This window comes from Neoarius graeffei, chromosome 27 (genome assembly GCF_027579695.1).
Source record: "Neoarius graeffei isolate fNeoGra1 chromosome 27, fNeoGra1.pri, whole genome shotgun sequence".
Classification (NCBI taxonomy): Eukaryota; Metazoa; Chordata; class Actinopteri; order Siluriformes; family Ariidae; genus Neoarius; species Neoarius graeffei.
Genome location: NC_083595.1, coordinates 9,540,285 through 9,561,341, shown reverse-complemented (window position 1 = coordinate 9,561,341; position 21,057 = coordinate 9,540,285). Strand labels below are relative to the sequence as shown.

General features: G+C 47.7%; 1 protein-coding gene across 4 annotated transcripts in view; it reads right to left on the bottom strand.

The window, feature by feature from the left end:
• glis2a (GLIS family zinc finger 2a) overlaps positions 1 to 21,057 on the bottom strand; it is a 59,675-nt gene that overhangs the window by 13,414 nt on the left and 25,204 nt on the right. For all 4 annotated transcript variants that reach the window (XM_060911374.1, XM_060911371.1, XM_060911372.1 and 1 more), the window contains one exon: positions 6,730 to 6,845. In XM_060911374.1, the coding sequence (XP_060767357.1) occupies positions 6,730 to 6,845 (116 nt within the window). The remainder of the gene's footprint in view (positions 1 to 6,729; positions 6,846 to 21,057) is intronic.

Sequence of the window (21,057 nt, the reverse complement as noted above, 5' to 3'; positions counted from 1 at the left end):
GGGGGACAATAGGTTTTTTTAATAAAAATAACCACAAATCTCAGGGAATAATATAAAATTGAGAAGCGTATTGCATGTCCCCTTTCATATTTTCATCGCTGTAATATGAATTCGTGTCCTTTTTGTTTTACGGGAAGATGTTGGAAAGTTGGGCGGCACGTTGGTGTGGTGGTTAGCGCTGTCGCCTCACAGCAAGAAGATCCAGGTTCGAGCCCCGTGGCCAGCGAGGGCCTTTCTGTGCGGAGTTTGCATGTTCTCCCCGTGGGTTTCCTCCGGGTGCTCCGGTTTCCCCCACAGTCCAAAGACATGCAGGTTAGGTTAACTGGTGACTCTAAATTGACCGTAGGTGTGAATGTGAGTGTGAATGGTTGTCTGTGTCTATGTGTCAGCCCTGTGATGACCTGGCGACTTGTCCAGGGTGTACCCCACCTTTCACCCGTAGTCAGCTGGGATAGGCTCCAGCTTGCCTGCAACCCTGTAGAACAGGATAAAGTGGCTAGAGATAATGAGATGAGATGTTGGAAAGTTAGACGGTTGTTCTCGGTGGAATCTGGCAACAAAACCACAATCCAAAACTTAAATAATGAATAGTAACAAGTTTAAGTTCTGCCATTACTCTCTCAGCCCACAGAATGGCAAGCATACATAAAGACTGGGAAATATAAAAACTGAGAGGATCCAGAAGTAGTAATGAATGCAAAATGAAGCATGGTGGTGGTGGTGGTGGTGGTAACACCATGTAGTGGGGATTCATTTCATGAGCAAGTTAACTAATTAACGTTAAGGGCATGATGGACAGAACCAAATATAGTGAAATCAGAGAAGAAAACCCTGTTCTGGTCTGTATGAGATTTGACACGGTTTACGGTTATTTAGCACAAGTCTTTTCGCACAAATCCAAAGTCTTTTAGCGCACGTTCTCAAGTCTCTTAACACAACTTCATCTTTATTATGAATACTTACTGATCATGTTTAAAGATGTTTGATGGATTTTTTTTAATGAAAGTTGCCAATTCCGATCGAAAAACGAGCGATTGTATTTCCCCACTCCGCCATCTTGAAACTGCCGTGTTTAATGTAGTCTGTATGTTAGTCACCAATCCTCCCTCCAAATTATTTAAACACAGCACATACCCTGACCCGGTACACCGCTACAGCCAACTTCCAGGTTTGTTTTGTCTTTATTAAGTCAAGTCAATTTTATTGTCAAATATGCTATACATGCTTGACATACAGCACAGATGAAATTATAGTCCTCTCTGATCCACAGTTCCATGGTGCAAATAGGCAATGCAATAAATAAAAATAGAATAATTGAAATAAACAAACAGTATAAACACTCTAGATAAGAACTAGACATAGACTAAACACTCACTCACATACACATTATTATTTTATATATATATATGAGCAAATAAACAGTTAAGGGCACTTGAGGTATAGCAGGTAAACATGAAATAAGCAGTATAAACAATAAACTAATAACTGTTAAGGTGAGGTAGTGCGGAATAGTGCAAATGAGCGAGGGAAAGTGAAATGTGCAGTCCCTGAGTTCAGTGTGTGAATGAACGTTGAGTGTGTGTGTGTTGGGGGGTGGGGACTGTGAGGGTGACATGTCAGATGCTGAAGGGGGGCAGGGGGATGTGCAGGCAGAATCTGTAGCAGGGGGCAGAGGGGGGAGGAGGGGCAGAACATGCAAACTGGAAAGGGTCCAGGGTGGGGGGGTGGGGGGAGGGCAGACTTGATATGCCGCATGACTAGCCGCTCGAAGCACTTCATGAGGATGGGAGTGAGTGCGACAGGGCGGTAGTCATTGAAGCAGGATGGTGACTGCTTCTCCGGGACCGGGATGATGGTGGTGGCTTTGAGGCACGTGGGGACAACAGCCTGGCTCAACAAGATGTTGAAGATGTCTGTAAAGACATCTGTGAGCTCCTCGGCACAGTCTCTCAGGACACGACCAGGAATGTTATCAGGACCCGGGGCTTTCCGTGCATTTGTCGTCCTGAGAGCTCTCCTCACGCTGTCTGGGGACAGCGTCAACACCTGGTCGCCGGGAGGTGGTGGGGTCTTCTGTGCCGTGGTGCTGTTGTCTGCCTCAAAGCGAGCGAAGAAGTCGTTCAACTGATTCAGCAGAGATGTGGAGTTGTCACAGGTCTGTGGCGAGGGCTTGTAGTCTGTGATGGTCTGAATCCCCCGCCACAGGTTCCTGGTGTCTCTGCTGTCGTTGAAATAGTCAGCAATGTACCTGGAATACTGTCTCTTGGCCACCCTGATGCCTCGTGACAGGTTGGCCCTAGCTGTCCTCAGGCCCAGCTCGTCCCCAGCTCTAAAGGCAGCGTTCCAAGCCCACAGGAGCCTGTGGACTTCCCCTGTCAGCCATGGTTTCTGATTGGCCCAAATGGAGATGGTTCTGGTGACTGTAACGTCGTCCATGCACTTCCTCATGTAGGCAGTGACTGTCTCTGTGTACTCTTGGAGATCTGTGGAGTTGTTGTAGGTGGCCGCCTGTCTGAACATGCTCCAGTCAGTGGTGGAAAAACAGTCCTGGAGTGCCTCTGAGGACCCCTCTGGCCACACACGTATCTGCTTTGTAGCTGGTTTGGTGACTTTAACCAGCGGCCTGTATGCTGGCATTAGCATAACAGTGGAGTGATCTGAGGCCCCAAGGTGGGGGAGGGGGAGGGCTTTGTAGGCGTCTTTATGCATGGTGTAAACATTGTCCAGATTATTGTTTCCACGTGTGGGAAAGTTGATATGTCCATTTATATTAAAAAGTGCTAAGCTTAAATTATATCATATTTACAATTTGCTAATTTGATAAAGAATGAAAAGTCAAGCGAAATTTACAAGATAAGAGGGTTTTTTTTAAAGATTTTTTGGGGGCTTTTTTCACCTTTATTGGATAGGACAGTGTAGAGACAGGAAATGAGCTGGAGAGAGAGACGGGGAGGGATCGGGAAATGACCTCGGGTCGGAATCGAACCCAGGTCCCCGGATTTATGGTATGGTGCCTTAGTCGACTGAGCCACGGCTCCCCCAAGATAAGAGTCTAAAGAAAGCTTTTTGTTTGGTTATTTTAATTTTTTACAAAAGAAACACGTGTTGCCAGACAAAACAAACCTCGCCCGTCAGCACTTATTTCATACCTATAGAGGTTTTCAACCCACGTGACCGTTGCCATGTCAACAAGTAGACGGCGCCATTCTGATGGTCACAAATATGGTGACTACCGGTAGCGATACACTGTTGATCATGACGAAGTCTCATTGTCGAGTATTTTATCCGGCCTAGATGACGCGAGTAAGAAGCGATATCACCAGAAAATCAATGATGCTGGTGTATGTGATCCGTACACGTTACCAGGCTATCTTTTTCTGGCTTTGCAGCGCTGCAGCGCGGGTGATCTTCCTGACCTGCAGTCAGGCGTGTGGGAAATACCAGGGAAAAAACATAAAAGAAAAAGGAGCGAGATGCAGAAAACACCTTCACTATCCAGCGACATAGGGCATTTACAGGGCGAGCAGAGGGAGAGGTATTTGCAAAAATTGAGGTTAGCAGGCTTAGAGAATGACATTTACCTGCTTCCACCAGGATTGTTCACTGACGTACGGAAGTACACGAAGCCCTCGTCTTTACCTGACTTCGGCCCACATGATCTGTATACTTATGTCGTTAAAAACCAGGCTGGGTAACATGCCTACATCAGCGGGTCGTCCCTGGAGCCGGTGGTCGCCATCTTATTACAGCTAAGGTTTGTTTACATTTTCATTTACTTTCGGTCCTCAGGATAAATAAAATGTTATTAAATGTCATTGAAATAACTTCTTAGTCTGTTGAGACATGGCCCGTTATAAATTTGCTGTTACCAGGCAATGACCAAGAACTGTATTATTAGGGTCGGTGTAGTTGTAGCAGTGCACTAGCAGCTAGCTGTTAGCACTAGCTAATGTCAACAACATAGTAGCTGGTATGTTACTGTAGCAATGTTTACGTTCAGTCATTTGGATGACTGTTAAAACCTTTCAGTCTCAAGTTTTTCCTTTACTGTATTTACTAGTTTACTGAGCTAGCGCGCTCGCTCCCAGCCTGCCCGAGCTAGCGCGCTCACTCCCAGCCTGCCCGAGCGCGCTAGTTCAGTAAACTAGTAAATACAGTAAAGGAAAAACTTGAGACTGAAAGGTTTTAACAGTCATCCAAATGACTGAACGTAAACATTGCTACAGTAACATACCAGCTACTATGTTGTTGACATTAGCTAGCTTGACCTTCAAAATGGCAGACACCGGGGCGTCACGTGACCTGTGACGTCACGTCGAAATCCTCTACATGTTGATGATGGTAATATTTCTCAATCATCAGCTGTCAGGTTACAGTCCTATGAAAATCCATGACCTTGAGCTTGACATTTCAGAAAGTCATTCAAAGTCAAAGGTCATGGTGCCAAATGAAAGCCAGCATGGCACTTCCTATAAGTTGATAACAGTAAATATCTGTCTGCCATCAACCATTTTCAAGTTACAGCCCTCTGAAAATCCGTGACTTTGAGTTTGACCTTTCAGGGTCCAAGGCTACGGCAACTTGGCAGGCAAGTCCATAGAAAGTCATTTCTCTCACCAGACTGTATAGTTATTGCAACTCACTTTAAAAGCACAGACAACTTTGTTGCAAGCTTTCTCTTGGAATAAAATGTTGACATGCCTCAATATGCTCCCGCAGGTTGGACGGCGAGTTTTGGTAGGCTGTAATGTGCTCCATTTTAGGCAAACAAAGCAAACATTTAAAACGAAACAAATATTTAATCCTTTCAAAAAACTGAAACATGGGTTCATGGGCCATAGGTGCATGCATTCCCCAGAAGAACCGCTTCCTTCCATTCTACCATCAACTGATTGTGTTTAAATAATGCTGCGGAGAAATCATTCAACTTGATTTTATACAGTCTATGGACGTGACGTGACCCTAGTGATTTACTGATTGGCTGTCTCAGTGTCACCTGCGAAAAAAACAATCACGATTTAGAAAAGAAAAGAAACGAGTGCTCTGAGAGCACATCCCCCGCTGGCAACTCGGCCATAACTCTGGTAAAATGCGACTGAATTGAACAAAGTTACAATCTGCGCATTACCGACATATAACAAAGAATCCTGCAAAGTTTTGTGAAATTCCTCCAAAAATTGTGAGAGGAGTTGATTTCAGAAGGCGAGTACCCTTCCCGGGACAGATGGACATCGCCACGACATAATCCCCCTTCGAGCCTTTCAGCCAGCGGGGGATAAAAATTGTTTGGGAAGTTGATTTCAGAAAGCAAGCACACCTTGATGAAATTGCCAAAGTACAAGTTTGTTAATAATCAAGGGCATAACTCTGGTAAAATTTGCCCAAATTAAATGAAATTTCAGTATGCGTATAACTGTCAGATAACAAAGCCTTTTGCCAAGGTTGGTGAAATTCCTCCACAAATTGTGAGAGGAGTTGATTTCAGAAGAATGTACACCCTCATGAAATTGTCAAAAGTACAAGTTATTTAATCAAGGGTCAAAACTCTGGGGAAATTTTCACAAACAAAATTAATTCGCAATATGCGTAATACTGTCACATAACAAGGCTTTTTGCCAAGCTTCGAGAAATTCGTCCAAAAATTGTGAGAGGAGTTGATGTCAGAAGGCAAGCACACCTTCATGAAATTGTGAAAGGACAAGGTTGTTAATCGAGGGCTGTAACTCTGGTAAAATGCGACCGAACTGAACGAAATTACAATATGCGTAGTACCGACATAACGATATCTTTCGCCAAGTTTTGTAAAATTCCTCCAAAAATTGTCAGAGGAGTTGATTTCAGAAAGAAAACACACTCATGAAATTGTCAAAGTATAATTTTGTTAATCAAGGGCTGTAACTCTGGTAAAATGTGACCCAATTTTACAAAATCACAATGTGTATTAACGACATAACAAAGAATCCTATCAAGTTTCGTGAAATTCCTCCAAAAATTGTGAGAGGAGTTGATTTCAGAAGGTGAGCACACTTCCCGGGACGGACGGATGGACATCGCCACGACATAATCCCTCTTCGGGCCTTTTGGCCAGCGGGGGATAAAAAACAAACAAACATTCACTTTCAAAGCTGCTTCACAGTAATGAATAACGAGGACCTTGATAGAAATGTAGTGGAGTGAAAAGTACGATATTTATCTTTCAAATGTAGTGAAGTTAGTCATAAGTTTCCAAAAAAATAATACTCAAGTAAATGTCCTTCATTATCGTCCACCTCTGGTGATTAGTATGGTGATTAGCCTGTTTACTAACTCACTATCTAGCATGCTACTTGATAAAACAGTGTAATAATGCGACATTAAAACCAGTTTTAATGAAGAAAATGTAATATCTTATTAATTTTCTTTCGATATTAAGTAATTTATCATTCCTGCTTTGCTAAAATGTCCTCTTTATCCATCGTCTTCTGGTCTCTCTTGCGGTTTCGAACAGGAAATTGCATCATCTGGCAATGCCTTGTGGGTAAGTTCTGTTCCTGAAATCTATCCTGATGATTCAATCCTTTACTTCCCTTCAGCTGATTAAGTCTGGGATCTGTCTGGAACACAGCGATGGGGATTCGAGAACAAATTAAGGAGAATGTGTTAAAACCAATATTGGAACACAGCCCAGGAGGGAGTGTGTTTAATTTCCCTCTTGTCTGTGATGGTGTGCGTGTGTGTGTTAAAGCTCACCCTGGCCTGAGGGGGCGACAGGGGACCACAGCTGGAAGAGGAGTGTTGAGGAGAGGGAGGAGATGAGAGACACACACTGAGGTCTGGCTTCGAGGATGTGGGAGAGTCCACGATATCTGCAAACGCAAAATCGGGATTAAAACCCCAGCTCTGTATAGTGTGTGTGTGTGAGAGACTTAAATATTTACATATTCAAATGTGAAATATGAACCTTTGACTGTTTTAAGGTTAATCTATTAAAACACACGTTTCGCCAAAGTCGAGTCAAAGTGTTCTGAGTAAACGGCACACTGTCCGCTTTCCCACCCAACGTTACGCAACATCATGCTGCTATATTTTCTGATGAATTTCTCAATACAAGAGTCATCAGGAGATGATACAGTGGATATAAAAAGTCTACACACCCGGTTAAAATGATATTTTTTTTTTACATCAGAAAAAAAACAGAGACCATGATAAATAATTTAAAACTTTTCCCACCTTTAATGTGACCTATAACCTGTACAATTCAATTGAAAAACAAATAAATCTGTTGGGGGGACACCAAAAAAAAAAACGTACAATAAGCTGGTTGCATAAGTGTGCACACCCTTAAACTAATACTTTGTTGAAGCACCTTTTGATTTCATTACAGCATTCAGTCTTTTTGGGTCAGAGTCTATCAGCCTGCCACATCTAGACTTGGCAATATTTGCCCACTCTTACTTGCAAAAGTGCTCAAAATCTGTCAGATTGTGAGGGCGTCTCTTGTACACAGCCCTCTTCAGGTCACCCCACAGATTTTCAATTGGATTTAGGTCTGGGCTCTGGCTGGGCCATTCCAAAACTTTTTTGGGGTCACTGTCGTGCTGAAAGATGAAATTCCTCTTCATCTTCAGCTTTCTAGCAGACACCTGAAGGTTTTGGGCCAAAATTGACTGGTATTTAGAACTGTTCATAATTCCCTCCACCTTGACTAAAGCCCCTGTTCCAGCTGAAGAAAAACAACCCCAAAACATGATGCTGCCACCACCATGCTTCACCGTGGGTATGGTGTTCTTTTGGTGATGCGCAGTGTTGTTTTTACGCCAAAACATACCTTTTGGAATTGTGGCCAAAAAGTTCAACCTTGGTTTCATCAGACCATAACACATTTTCCCACATGCTTTTGGGAGAGTTGATGTTTTTTTTTTTTTGCTAAATTTAGCCGGGCCTGGATGTTTCTCTTTGACCCTACCTCATAGTCCACACATATGGAGAATGCGGGAGATTGTTGTCACGTGTAGTACACAACCAGTACTTGGCAGAAATTCCTGCAGCTCCTTCAGTGTTGCTGTAGGCCTCTCTGCAGCCTCCCTGACCAGTTTTCGTCTTGTCTTTTCATCAATTTTGAAGGGATGTCCAGTTCTCGGTAATGTCACTGTTGTCCCATATTTTCTCCAATTCTTGATGACTGTCTTCAATGTGCTCCATGGTATATCAAATGCTGTGGAAATGTTTTTGTACCCTTCTCCTGACTGATACCTTTCAGCAATGAGATCCCTCTGATGCTTTGTAAGCTCTCTGTGAACCCTGGCTTTTGCTGGAGGATGCCACGGAGTAAATGCCTGAACTTTATTTGAGGTTAATCAGAGTCATTTTAATTGATGGCAGGTGTGAACCCAAAAAGATTGAATGCTGTAATTAAATCAAAAGGTGCTTCAACAAAGTATTAGTTTAAGGGTGTGCACACTTATGCAACCAGCTTATTTTCTCCATGTTTTGTATTTTTTTATATTTTTCCCCCCTAACAGATTTATTTGTTTATCAATTGAATTGTACAGGTCATAGGTCACATTAAAGGGAGGAAAAGTTTGGAAATTATTTATCATAGTCTCTCTTTTTTTTACATCAGAAAAACCAATCATTTTAACGGGGTGTGTACACTTTATATCCACTGTATATCCCCCCTCCCCCCACATGAAACCCCAGTCCAAATTTTCCTAAGTTGAACTGGTTGCCATGGAAATACAGAAAAAATAAAAACCACAGAAATCCCAAAATGTCAAAAGGCACAACTCATCTAGTCACTTAACATAATAGGTTTCGTGGGAAAAAAAAATCCTAATAGTTTTTGAGTTATGCTCCGGAAACTAAAATGTTTACAGATGAACAGACAAAGTGACAGCTATAATAATCAGACCATTCCCATGGTAACGAGTTAACATAACACCACCCATTCGCGTGACTTTGTGTTCAGGTCTTCTCTTTTATACACATTGCTACTATGTAGTGAGCATATGGAGTGAATATTGGGGATTTGAGCACACAGTACTATACATGTTCCAGGTCAGATGGAATTTTTCAACCGAGGTTAGAATTTGTAACCCAGTTTATAATTTGCTACTTGTATTAGAGAAAACGTACTATATCTAGGGTTCGGATTTGGGAACACTTTGGATTTTAAACTACCTGATGATGTAATAATACTGTTCAAAATATACATCACTCACTCCTTCCATCGCAATCATCGCTGGTCTAGTGGTTAAGGTGTTGGGTTAAGAGTCTGAAGGTATAAAAATGCTAAACGTACCGTAGATAGGAATAGACAGACAGACAAGAGGAAATACTAGGTAGGTGTAGAGAGAGAAGAAGTGGATGGAATAAAGAGAGGCAGAAGAAGTGATGGAAAATCCCTTTAGGTAATCCAAAATTTTACCTTGGCTGGAAATTATGAACTAGGGGAAACATTTTTAACCCAGATCAAAAATAAATCACCGAGGTTGAAATGTTTTGACCTGGAACATACATTCTGAAACCCTAACGTACACATCTGTATTCAGACATAACTCCAGACTTGATGAGACAGAGAAAGCAGGGTTTGAGTAAATCAGAGAAGGCAGGGTTTGAGTAAGTCAGAGAGGGCAGGGTTTGAGTAAGTCAGAGAGGGCGGGGTTTGAGTTGATCAGAGAGGGCGGGGTTTGAGCAAGTCAGAGAGGGCGGGGTTTGAACAAGTCAGAGGGCAGGGTTTGAGTAAGTCAGAGAGGGCAGGGTTTGAGTAGATTAAAGAGGGCAGGGTTTGAGTAAGTCAGAGAGGGCGGGGTTTGAGTAGATTAAAGAGGGCAGGGTTTGAGTAGATCAGAGAGGGCAGGGTTTGAGTAGATCAGAGAGGGCAGGGTTTGAGTAAGTCAGAGAGGGTGGGGTTTGAGTTGATCAGAGAGGGCAGGGTTTGAGCAAGTCAGAGAGGGCAGGGTTTGAGTAGATCAGAGAAGGCAGGGTTTGAGTAAGTCAGAGAGGGCAGGGTTTGAGTTGATCAGAGAAGGCAGGGTTTGAGTAAGTCAGAGAGGGCAGGGTTTGAGTTGATCAGAGAAGGCAGGGTTTGAGTAAGTCAGAGAGGGCAGGGTTTGAGTTGATCAGAGAAGGCAGGGTTTGAGTAAGTCAGAGAGGGCGGGGTTTGAGCAAGTCAGAGAGGGCGGGGTTTGAACAAGTCAGAGGGCAGGGTTTGAGTAAGTCAGAGAGGGCAGGGTTTGAGTAGATTAAAGAGGGCAGGGTTTGAGTAAGTCAGAGAGGGCGGGGTTTGAGTAGATTAAAGAGGGCAGGGTTTGAGTAGATCACAGAGGGCAGGGTTTGAGTAGATCAGAGAGGGCAGGGTTTGAGTAAGTCAGAGAGGGTGGGGTTTGAGTTGATCAGAGAGGGCAGGGTTTGAGCAAGTCAGAGAGGGCAGGGTTTGAGTAGATCAGAGAAGGCAGGGTTTAAGTAAGTCAGAGAGGGCGGGGCTTGAGTAGATCAGAGAGGGCAGGGTTTGGGTAGGTCAGAGAGGGCGGGGTTTGAATAAGTCAGAGAGGGCGGGGTTTGAGTAAGTCAGAGAGGGCGGGGTTTGAGTTGATCAGAGAGGGCGGGGTTTGAGCAAGTCAGAGAGGGCGGGGTTTGAGCAAGTCAGAGAGGGCGGGGTTTGAGCAAGTCAGAGAGGGCAGGGTTTGAGTAGATTAAAGAGGGCAGGGTTTGAGTAAGTCAGAGAGGGCAGGGTTTGAGTAGATCAGAGAGGGCAGGGTTTGAGTAGATCAGAGAGGGCAGGGTTTGAGTAAGTCAGAGAGGGTGGGGTTTGAGTAGATCAGAGAGGGCAGGGTTTGAGTAGATCAGAGAGGGCAGGGTTTGAGTAAGTCAGAGAGGGTGGGGTTTGAGTTGATCAGAGAGGGCAGGGTTTGAGCAAGTCAGAGAGGGCAGGGTTTGAGTAGATCAGAGAAGGCAGGGTTTGAGTTGATCAGAGAAGGCAGGGTTTGAGTAAGTCAGAGAGGGCAGGGTTTGAGTTGATCAGAGAAGGCAGGGTTTGAGTAAGTCAGAGAGGGCAGGGTTTGAGTTGATCAGAGAAGGCAGGGTTTGAGTAAGTCAGAGAGGGCGGGGTTTGAGCAAGTCAGAGAGGGCGGGGTTTGAACAAGTCAGAGGGCAGGGTTTGAGTAAGTCAGAGAGGGCAGGGTTTGAGTAGATTAAAGAGGGCAGGGTTTGAGTAAGTCAGAGAGGGCGGGGTTTGAGTAGATTAAAGAGGGCAGGGTTTGAGTAAGTCAGAGAGGGTGGGGTTTGAGTTGATCAGAGAGGGCAGGGTTTGAGTAAGTAAGAGAGGGTGGGGTTTGAGTTGATCAGAGAGGGCAGGGTTTGAGCAAGTCAGAGAGGGCAGGGTTTGAGTAGATCAGAGAAGGCAGGGTTTAAGTAAGTCAGAGAGGGCGGGGCTTGAGTAGATCAGAGAGGGCAGGGTTTGGGTAGGTCAGAGAGGGCGGGGTTTGAATAAGTCAGAGAGGGCGGGGTTTGAGTAAGTCAGAGAGGGCGGGGTTTGAGTTGATCAGAGAGGGCGGGGTTTGAGTTGATCAGAGAGGGCGGGGTTTGAGTTGATCAGAGAGGGCGGGGTTTGAGCAAGTCAGAGAGGGCGGGGTTTGAACAAGTCAGAGGGCAGGGTTTGAGTAAGTCAGAGAGGGCAGGGTTTGAGTAGATTAAAGAGAGCAGGGTTTGAGTAAGTCAGAGAGGGCGGGGTTTGAGTAGATTAAAGAGGGCAGGGTTTGAGTAGATCAGAGAGGGCAGGGTTTGAGTAGATCAGAGAGGGCAGGGTTTGAGTAAGTCAGAGAGGGTGGGGTTTGAGTTGATCAGAGAGGGCAGGGTTTGAGCAAGTCAGAGAGGGCAGGGTTTGAGTAGATCAGAGAAGGCAGGGTTTGAGTAAGTCAGAGAGGGCAGGGTTTGAGTTGATCAGAGAAGGCAGGGTTTGAGTAAGTCAGAGAGGGCAGGGTTTGAGCAAGTCAGAGAGGGCGGGGTTTGAACAAGTCAGAGGGCAGGGTTTGAGTAAGTCAGAGAGGGCAGGGTTTGAGTAGATTAAAGAGGGCAGGGTTTGAGTAAGTCAGAGAGGGCAGGGTTTGAGTTGATCAGAGAAGGCAGGGTTTGAGTAAGTCAGAGAGGGCGGGGTTTGAGCAAGTCAGAGAGGGCGGGGTTTGAGCAAGTCAGAGAGGGCGGGGTTTGAACAAGTCAGAGGGCAGGGTTTGAGTAAGTCAGAGAGGGCAGGGTTTGAGTAGATTAAAGAGGGCAGGGTTTGAGTAAGTCAGAGAGGGCGGGGTTTGAGTAGATTAAAGAGGGCAGGGTTTGAGTAGATCAGAGAGGGCAGGGTTTGAGTAGATCAGAGAGGGCAGGGTTTGAGTAAGTCAGAGAGGGTGGGGTTTGAGTTGATCAGAGAGGGCAGGGTTTGAGCAAGTCAGAGAGGGCAGGGTTTGAGTAGATCAGAGAAGGCAGGGTTTAAGTAAGTCAGAGAGGGCGGGGCTTGAGTAGATCAGAGAGGGCAGGGTTTGGGTAGGTCAGAGAGGGCGGGGTTTGAATAAGTCAGAGAGGGCGGGGTTTGAGTAAGTCAGAGAGGGCGGGGTTTGAGTTGATCAGAGAGGGCGGGGTTTGAGTTGATCAGAGAGGGCGGGGTTTGAGTTGATCAGAGAGGGCGGGGTTTGAGCAAGTCAGAGAGGGCGGGGTTTGAGTAAGTCAGAGAGGGCGGGGTTTGAGTAAGTCAGAGAGGGCGGGGTTTGAGTAAGTCAGAGAGGGCGGGGTTTGAGTAAGTCAGAGAGGGCGGGGTTTGAGTTGATCAGAGAGGGCGGGGTTTGAGCAAGTCAGAGAGGGCGGGGTTTGAGCAAGTCAGAGAGGGCGGGGTTTGAACAAGTCAGAGGGCAGGGTTTGAGTAAGTCAGAGAGGGCAGGGTTTGAGTAGATTAAAGAGGGCAGGGTTTGAGTAAGTCAGAGAGGGCGGGGTTTGAGTAGATTAAAGAGGGCAGGGTTTGAGTAGATCAGAGAGAGCAGGGTTTGAGTAGATCAGAGAGGGCAGGGTTTGAGTAAGTCAGAGAGGGTGGGGTTTGAGTTGATCAGAGAGGGCAGGGTTTGAGCAAGTCAGAGAGGGCAGGGTTTGAGTAGATCAGAGAAGGCAGGGTTTGAGTAAGTCAGAGAGGGCAGGGTTTGAGTTGATCAGAGAAGGCAGGGTTTGAGTAAGTCAGAGAGGGCAGGGTTTGAGCAAGTCAGAGAGGGCGGGGTTTGAACAAGTCAGAGGGCAGGGTTTGAGTAAGTCAGAGAGGGCAGGGTTTGAGTAGATTAAAGAGGGCAGGGTTTGAGTAAGTCAGAGAGGGCAGGGTTTGAGTTGATCAGAGAAGGCAGGGTTTGAGTAAGTCAGAGAGGGCGGGGTTTGAGCAAGTCAGAGAGGGCGGGGTTTGAACAAGTCAGAGGGCAGGGTTTGAGTAAGTCAGAGAGGGCAGGGTTTGAGTAGATTAAAGAGGGCAGGGTTTGAGTAAGTCAGAGAGGGCGGGGTTTGAGTAGATTAAAGAGGGCAGGGTTTGAGTAGATCAGAGAGGGCAGGGTTTGAGTAGATCAGAGAGGGCAGGGTTTGAGTAAGTCAGAGAGGGTGGGGTTTGAGTTGATCAGAGAGGGCAGGGTTTGAGCAAGTCAGAGAGGGCAGGGTTTGAGTAGATCAGAGAAGGCAGGGTTTAAGAAAGTCAGAGAGGGCGGGGCTTGAGTAGATCAGAGAGGGCAGGGTTTGGGTAGGTCAGAGAGGGCGGGGTTTGAATAAGTCAGAGAGGGCGGGGTTTGAGTAAGTCAGAGAGGGCGGGGTTTGAGTTGATCAGAGAGGGCGGGGTTTGAGTTGATCAGAGAGGGCGGGGTTTGAGCAAGTCAGAGAGGGCGGGGTTTGAGCAAGTCAGAGAGGGCGGGGTTTGAACAAGTCAGAGGGCAGGGTTTGAGTAAGTCAGAGAGGGCAGGGTTTGAGTAGATTAAAGAGGGCAGGGTTTGAGTAAGTCAGAGAGGGCGGGGTTTGAGTAGATTAAAGAGGGCAGGGTTTGAGTAGATCACAGAGGGCAGGGTTTGAGTAGATCAGAGAGGGCAGGGTTTGAGTAAGTCAGAGAGGGTGGGGTTTGAGTTGATCAGAGAGGGCAGGGTTTGAGCAAGTCAGAGAGAGCAGGGTTTGAGTAGATCAGAGAAGGCAGGGTTTGAGTAAGTCAGAGAGGGCGGGGTTTGAGTTGATCAGAGAAGGCAGGGTTTGAGTAAGTCAGAGAGGGCGGGGTTTGAGCAAGTCAGAGAGGGCGGGGTTTGAACAAGTCAGAGGGCAGGGTTTGAGTAAGTCAGAGAGGGCAGGGTTTGAGTAGATTAAAGAGGGCAGGGTTTGAGTAAGTCAGAGAGGGCGGGGTTTGAGTAGATCAGAGAGGGCAGGGTTTGAGTAAGTCAGAGAGGGTGGGGTTTGAGTTGATCAGAGAGGGCAGGGTTTGAGCAAGTCAGAGAGGGCAGGGTTTGAGTAGATCAGAGAAGGCAGGGTTTAAGTAAGTCAGAGAGGGCGGGGCTTGAGTAGATCAGAGAGGGCAGGGTTTGGGTAGGTCAGAGAGGGCGGGGTTTGAATAAGTCAGAGAGGGCGGGGTTTGAGTAAGTCAGAGAGGGCGGGGTTTGAGTAAGTCAGAGAGGGCGGGGTTTGAGTTGATCAGAGAGGGCGGGGTTTGAGCAAGTCAGAGAGGGCGGGGTTTGAGCAAGTCAGAGAGGGCGGGGTTTGAGCAAGTCAGAGGGCAGGATTTGAGTAAGTCAGAGAGGGCAGGGTTTGAGTAGATTAAAGAGGGCAGGGTTTGAGTAAGTCAGAGAGGGCGGGGTTTGAGTAGATTAAAGAGGGCAGGGTTTGAGTAGATCAGAGAGGGCAGGGTTTGAGTAGATCAGAGAGAGCAGGGTTTGAGTAAGTCAGAGAGGGTGGGGTTTGAGTTGATCAGAGAGGGCAGGGTTTGAGCAAGTCAGAGAGGGCAGGGTTTGAGTAGATCAGAGAAGGCAGGGTTTGAGTAAGTCAGAGAGGGCAGGGTTTGAGTTGATCAGAGAAGGCAGGGTTTGAGTAAGTCAGAGAGGGCAGGGTTTGAGTTGATCAGAGAAGGCAGGGTTTGAGTAAGTCAGAGAGGGCGGGGTTTGAGCAAGTCAAAGAGGGCGGGGTTTGAACAAGTCAGAGGGCAGGGTTTGAGTAAGTCAGAGAGGGCAGGGTTTGAGTAGATTAAAGAGGGCAGGGTTTGAGTAAGTCAGAGAGGGCGGGGTTTGAGTAGATTAAAGAGGGCAGGGTTTGAGTAGATCAGAGAGGGCAGGGTTTGAGTAGATCAGAGAGGGCAGGGTTTGAGTAAGTCAGAGAGGGTGGGGTTTGAGTTGATCAGAGAGGGCAGGGTTTGAGCAAGTCAGAGAGGGCAGGGTTTGAGTAGATCAGAGAAGGCAGGGTTTAAGTAAGTCAGAGAGGGCGGGGCTTGAGTAGATCAGAGAGGGCAGGGTTTGGGTAGGTCAGAGAGGGCGGGGTTTGAATAAGTCAGAGAGGGCGGGGTTTGAGTAAGTCAGAGAGGGCGGGGTTTGAATAAGTCAGAGAGGGCAGGGTTTGAATAAGTCAGAGAGGGCAGGGTTTGAGTAAGTCAGAGAGGGCAGGGTTTGAATAAGTCAGAGAGGGCGGGGTTTGAGTTGATGAGAGAAGGCAGGGTTTGAGTAAGTCAGAGAGGGCAGGGTTTGAGTTGATCAGAGAAGGCAGGGTTTGAGTAAGTCAGAGAGGGCAGGGTTTGAGTTGATCAGAGAAGGCAGGGTTTGAGTAAGTCAGAGAGGGCGGGGTTTGAGTCGATCAGAGAAGGCAGGGTTTGAGTTGATCAGAGAAGGCAGGGTTTGAGTAAGTCAGAGAGGGCAGGGTTTGAGTTGATCAGAGAGGGCGGGGTTTGAGTTGATCAGAGAAGGCAGGGTTTGAGTAAATCAGAGAGGGCAGGGTTTGAATAAGTCAGAGAGGGCGGGGTTTGAATAAGTCAGAGAGGGCGGGGTTTGAGTCGATCAGAGAAGGCAGGGTTTGAGTTGATCAGAGAAGGCAGGGTTTGAGTAAATCAGAGAGGGCAGGATTTGAGTTGATCAGAGAAGGCAGGGTTTGAGTAAGTTAGAGAGGGCAGGGTTTGAGTTGATCAGAGAGGGCGGGGTTTGAGTTGATCAGAGAGGGCAAGGTTTGAGTTGATCAGAGAAGGCAGGGTTTGAGTAGATCAGAGAGGGCAGGGTTTGAGAGTGAGAGAGGGCAGGGTTTGAGAGTGAGAGAGGGCAGGGTTTGAGTTGATCAGAGAGGGCAGGGTTTGAGTAAGTCAGAGAGGGCAGGGTTTGAGTTGATCAGAGAAGGCGGGGTTTGAGTAAGTCAGAGAGGGCAGGGTTTGAGTTGATCAGAGAAGGCAGGGTTTAAGTAAGTCAGAGAGGGCAGGGTTTGAGTTGATCAGAGAAGGCAGGGTTTGAGTTGATCAGAGAAGGCAGGGTTTGAGTTGATCAGAGAGGGCGGGGTTTGAGTTGATCAGAGAAGGCAGGGTTTGAGTAAGTCAGAGAGGGCAGGGTTTGAGTTGATCAGAGAAGGCAGGGTTTGAGTAAGTCAGAGAGGGCAGGGTTTGAGTTGATCAGAGAAGGCAGGGTTTGAGTAAGTCAGAGAGGGCAGGGTTTGAGTTGATCAGAGAAGGCAGGGTTTGAGTAAGTCAGAGAGGGCGGGGTTTGAGCAAGTCAGAGAGGGCGGGGTTTGAGTTGATCAGAGAAGGCAGGGTTTGAGTAAGTCAGAGAGGGCAGGGTTTGAGTTGATCAGAGAAGGCAGGGTTTGAGTAAGTCAGAGAGGGCAGGGTTTGAGTTGATCAGAGAAGGCAGGGTTTGAGTTGATCAGAGAAGGCAGGGTTTGAGTAAGTCAGAGAGGGCAGGGTTTGAGTTGATCAGAGAAGGCAGGGTTTGAGTAAGTCAGAGAGGGCAGGGTTTGAGTTGATCAGAGAAGGCAGGGTTTGAGTAAGTCAGAGAGGGCAGGGTTTGAGTTGATCAGAGAAGGCAGGGTTTGAGTAAGTCAGAGAGGGCGGGGTTTGAGCAAGTCAGAGAGGGCGGGGTTTGAGTAAGTCAGAGAGGGCAGGGTTTGAGTAGATTAAAGAGGGCAGGGTTTGAGTAAGTCAGAGAGGGCGGGGTTTGAGTAGATTAAAGAGGGCAGGGTTTGAGTAGATCAGAGAGGGCAGGGTTTGAGTAGATCAGAGAGGGCAGGGTTTGAGTAAGTCAGAGAGGGTGGGGTTTGAGTTGATCAGAGAGGGCAGGGTTTGAGCAAGTCAGAGAGGGCAGGGTTTGAGTAGATCAGAGAAGGCAGGGTTTAAGTAAGTCAGAGAGGGCAGGGTTTGGGTAGGTCAGAGAGAGCGGGGTTTGAGTAAGTCAGAGAGGGCAGGGTTTGAGTAAGTCAGAGAGGGCGGGGTTTGAATAAGTCAGAGAGGGCGGGGTTTGAGTTGATGAGAGAAGGCAGGGTTTGAGTAAGTCAGAGAGGGCAGGGTTTGAGTTGATCAGAGAAGGCAGGGTTTGAGTAGATCAGAGAGGGCAGGGTTTGAGAGTGAGAGAGGGCAGGGTTTGAGAGTGAGAGAGGGCAGGGTTTGAGTTGATCAGAGAGGGCATGGTTTGAGTTGATCAGAGAAGACAGGGTTTGACTAAGTCAGAGAGGGCAGGGTTTGAGCAAGTCAGAGAGGGCGGGGTTTGAGCAAGCCAGAGAGCGCGGGGTTTGAGCAGGTTAGAGAGGGCAGGGTTTGAGCAGGTTAGAGAGGGCAGGGTTTGAGTAAGTCAGAGAGGGCAGGGTTTGAGTAGATTAAAGAGGGCAGGGTTTGAGTAGATTAAAGAGGGCAGGGTTTGAGTAAGTCAGAGAGGGCAGGGTTTGAGTTGATCAGAAAGGGCAGGGGTTGAGTAAGTCAGAGAGGGCAGGGTTTGAGTTGATCAGAGAAGGCGGGGTTTGAGTTGATCAGAGACGGCGGGGTTTGAGTTGATCAGAGAGGGCGGGGTTTGAGTAAGTCAGAGAGGGCAGAGTTTTAGTTGATCAGAGAAGGCAGGGTTTGAGTTGATCAAAGAGGGCGGGGTTTGAGTAAGTCAGAGAGGGCAGGGTTTGAGTAGGTTAGAGGGCAGGGTTTGAGTAAGTCAGAGAGGGCAGGGTTTGAGTAGATTAAAGAGGGCATGGTTTGAGTTGATCAGAGAAGACAGGGTTTGAGTAAGTCAGAGAAGGCAGGGTTTGACTAAGTGAGAGAGGGCAGGGTTTGAGTTGATCAGAGAGGGCATGGTTTGAGTTGATCAGAGAAGACAGGGTTTGACTAAGTCAGAGAGGGCAGGGTTTGAGTTGATCAGAGAGAGCGGGGTTTGAGCAAGTCAGAGAGGGCGGGGTTTGAGCAGGTTAGAGAGGGCGGGGTTTGAGCAGGTTAGAGAGGGCGGGGTTTGAGCAGGTTAGAGAGGGCGGGGTTTGAGCAGGTTAGAGAGGGCGGGGTTTGAGCAGGTTAGAGAGGGCAGGGTTTGAGTAAGTCAGAGAGGGCAGGGTTTGAGTAAGTCAGAGAGGGCAGGGTTTGAGTAGATTAAAGAGGGCAGGGTTTGAGTAAGTCAGAGAGGGCAGGGTTTGAGTTGATCAGAGAGGGCAGGGTTTGAGTAAGTCAGAGGGCAGAGTTTTAGTTGATCAGAGAAGGGAGGGTTTAAGTAAGTCAGAGAGGGCAGGGTTTGAGTTGATCAGAGAAGGCAGGGTTTGAGTTGATCAGAGAAGGCAGGGTTTGAGTTGATCAGAGAGGGCGGGGTTTGAGTAGATCAGAGAGGGCGGGGTTTGAGTTGATCAGAGAAGGCAGGGTTTGAGTAAGTCAGAGAGGGCAGAGTTTTAGTTGATCAGAGAAGGCAGGGTTTGAGTAAGTCAGAGAGGGCAGGGTTTGAGTTGATCAGAGAGGGCAGGGTTTGAGTAAGTCAGAGAGGGCGGGGTTTGAGTAAGTCAGAGAGGGTGGGGTTTGAGTAAGTCAGAGAGGGCGGGGCTTGAGTAGGTTAGAGAGGGCAGGGCTTGAGTAAGTCAGAGAGGGCGGGGCTTGAGTAAGTCAGAGAGGGCGGGGTTTGAGTAAGTCAGAGAGGGCGGGGTTTGAATAAGTCAGAGAGGGCGGGGTTTGAGTCGATCAGAGAAGGCAGGGTTTGAGTTGATCAGAGAAGGCAGGGTTTGAGTAAATCAGAGAGGGCAGGGTTTGAGTTGATCAGAGAGGGCGGGGTTTGAGTTGATCAGAGAGGGCAAGGTTTGAGTTGATCAGAGAAGGCAGGGTTTGAGTAGATCAGAGAGGGCAGGGTTTGAGAGTGAGAGAGGGCAGGGTTTGAGAGTGAGAGAGGGCATGGTTTGAGTTGATCAGAGAAGACAGGGTTTGACTAAGTCAGAGAGGGCAGGGTTTGAGTTGATCAGAGAGGGCGGGGTTTGAGCAGGTTAGAGAGGGCGGGGTTTGAGCAGGTTAGAAAGGGCAGGGTTTGAGTAAGTCAGAGAGGGCAGGGTTTGAGTAAGTCAGAGAGGGCAGGGTTTGAGTAAGTCAGAGAGGGCAGGGTTTGAGTAGATTAAAGAGGGCAGGGTTTGAGTAGATTAAAGAGGGCAGGGTTTGAGTAAGTCAGAGAGGGCAGGGTTTGAGTTGATCAGAGAGGGCAGGGTTTGAGTAAGTCAGAGAGGGCAGGGTTTGAGTTGATCAGAGAAGGCGGGGTTTGAGTAAGTCAGAGGGCAGAGTTTTAGTTGATCAGAGAAGGGAGGGTTTAAGTAAGTCAGAGAGGGCAGGGTTTGAGTTGATCAGAGAAGGCAGGGTTTGAGTTGATCAGAGAGGGCAGGGTTTGAGTTGATCAGAGAGGGCGGGGTTTGAGTTGATCAGAGAGGGCGGGGTTTGAACAATTCAGAGGGCAGGGTTTGAGTAAGTCAGAGAGGGCAGGGTTTGAGTAGATTAAAGAGGGCAGGGTTTGAGTAAGTCAGAGAGGGCGGGGTTTGAGTAGATTAAAGAGGGCAGGGTTTGAGTAGATCAGAGAGGGCAGGGTTTGAGTAGATCAGAGAGGGCAGGGTTTGAGTAAGTCAGAGAGGGTGGGGTTTGAGTTGATCAGAGAGGGCAGGGTTTGAGCAAGTCAGAGAGGGCAGGGTTTGAGTAGATCAGAGAAGGCAGGGTTTAAGTAAGTCAGAGAGGGCGGGGCTTGAGTAGATCAGAGAGGGCAGGGTTTGGGTAGGTCAGAGACAGCGGGGTTTGAATAAGTCAGAGAGGGCGGGGTTTGAGTTGATCAGAGAAGGCGGGGTTTGAGTAAGTCAGAGAGGGCAGGGTTTGAGTTGATCAGAGAAGGCGGGGTTTGAGTAAGTCAGAGGGCAGAGTTTTAGTTGATCAGAGAAGGGAGGGTTTAAGTAAGTCAGAGAGGGCAGGGTTTGAGTTGATCAGAGAAGGCAGGGTTTGAGTTGATCAGAGAAGGCAGGGTTTGAGTTGATCAGAGAGGGCAGGGTTTGAGTTGATCAGAGAGGGCGGGGTTTGAACAAGTCAGAGGGCAGGGTTTGAGTAAGTCAGAGAGGGCAGGGTTTGAGTAGATTAAAGAGGGCAGGGTTTGAGTAAGTCGGAGAGGGCGGGGTTTGAGTAGATTAAAGAGGGCAGGGTTTGAGTAGATCAGAGAGGGCAGGGTTTGAGCAAGTCAGAGAGGGCAGGGTTTGAGTAGATCAGAGAAGGCAGGGTTTAAGTAAGTCAGAGAGGGCGGGGCTTGAGTAGATCAGAGAGGGCAGGGTTTGGGTAGGTCAGAGAGAGCGGGGTTTGAGTAAGTCAGAGAGGGCGGGGTTTGAATAAGTCAGAGAGGGCGGGGTTTGAGTTGATGAGAGAAGGCAGGGTTTGAGTAAGTCAGAGAGGGCAGGGTTTGAGTTGATCAGAGAAGGCAGGGTTTGAGTAAGTCAGAGAGGGCAGGGTTTGAGTTGATCAGAGAAGGCGGGGTTTGAGTAAGTCAGAGAGGGCAGGGTTTGAGTTGATCAGAGAAGGCGGGGTTTGAGTAAGTCAGAGGGCAGAGTTTTAGTTGATCAGAGAAGGGAGGGTTTAAGTAAGTCAGAGAGGGCAGGGTTTGAGTTGATCAGAGA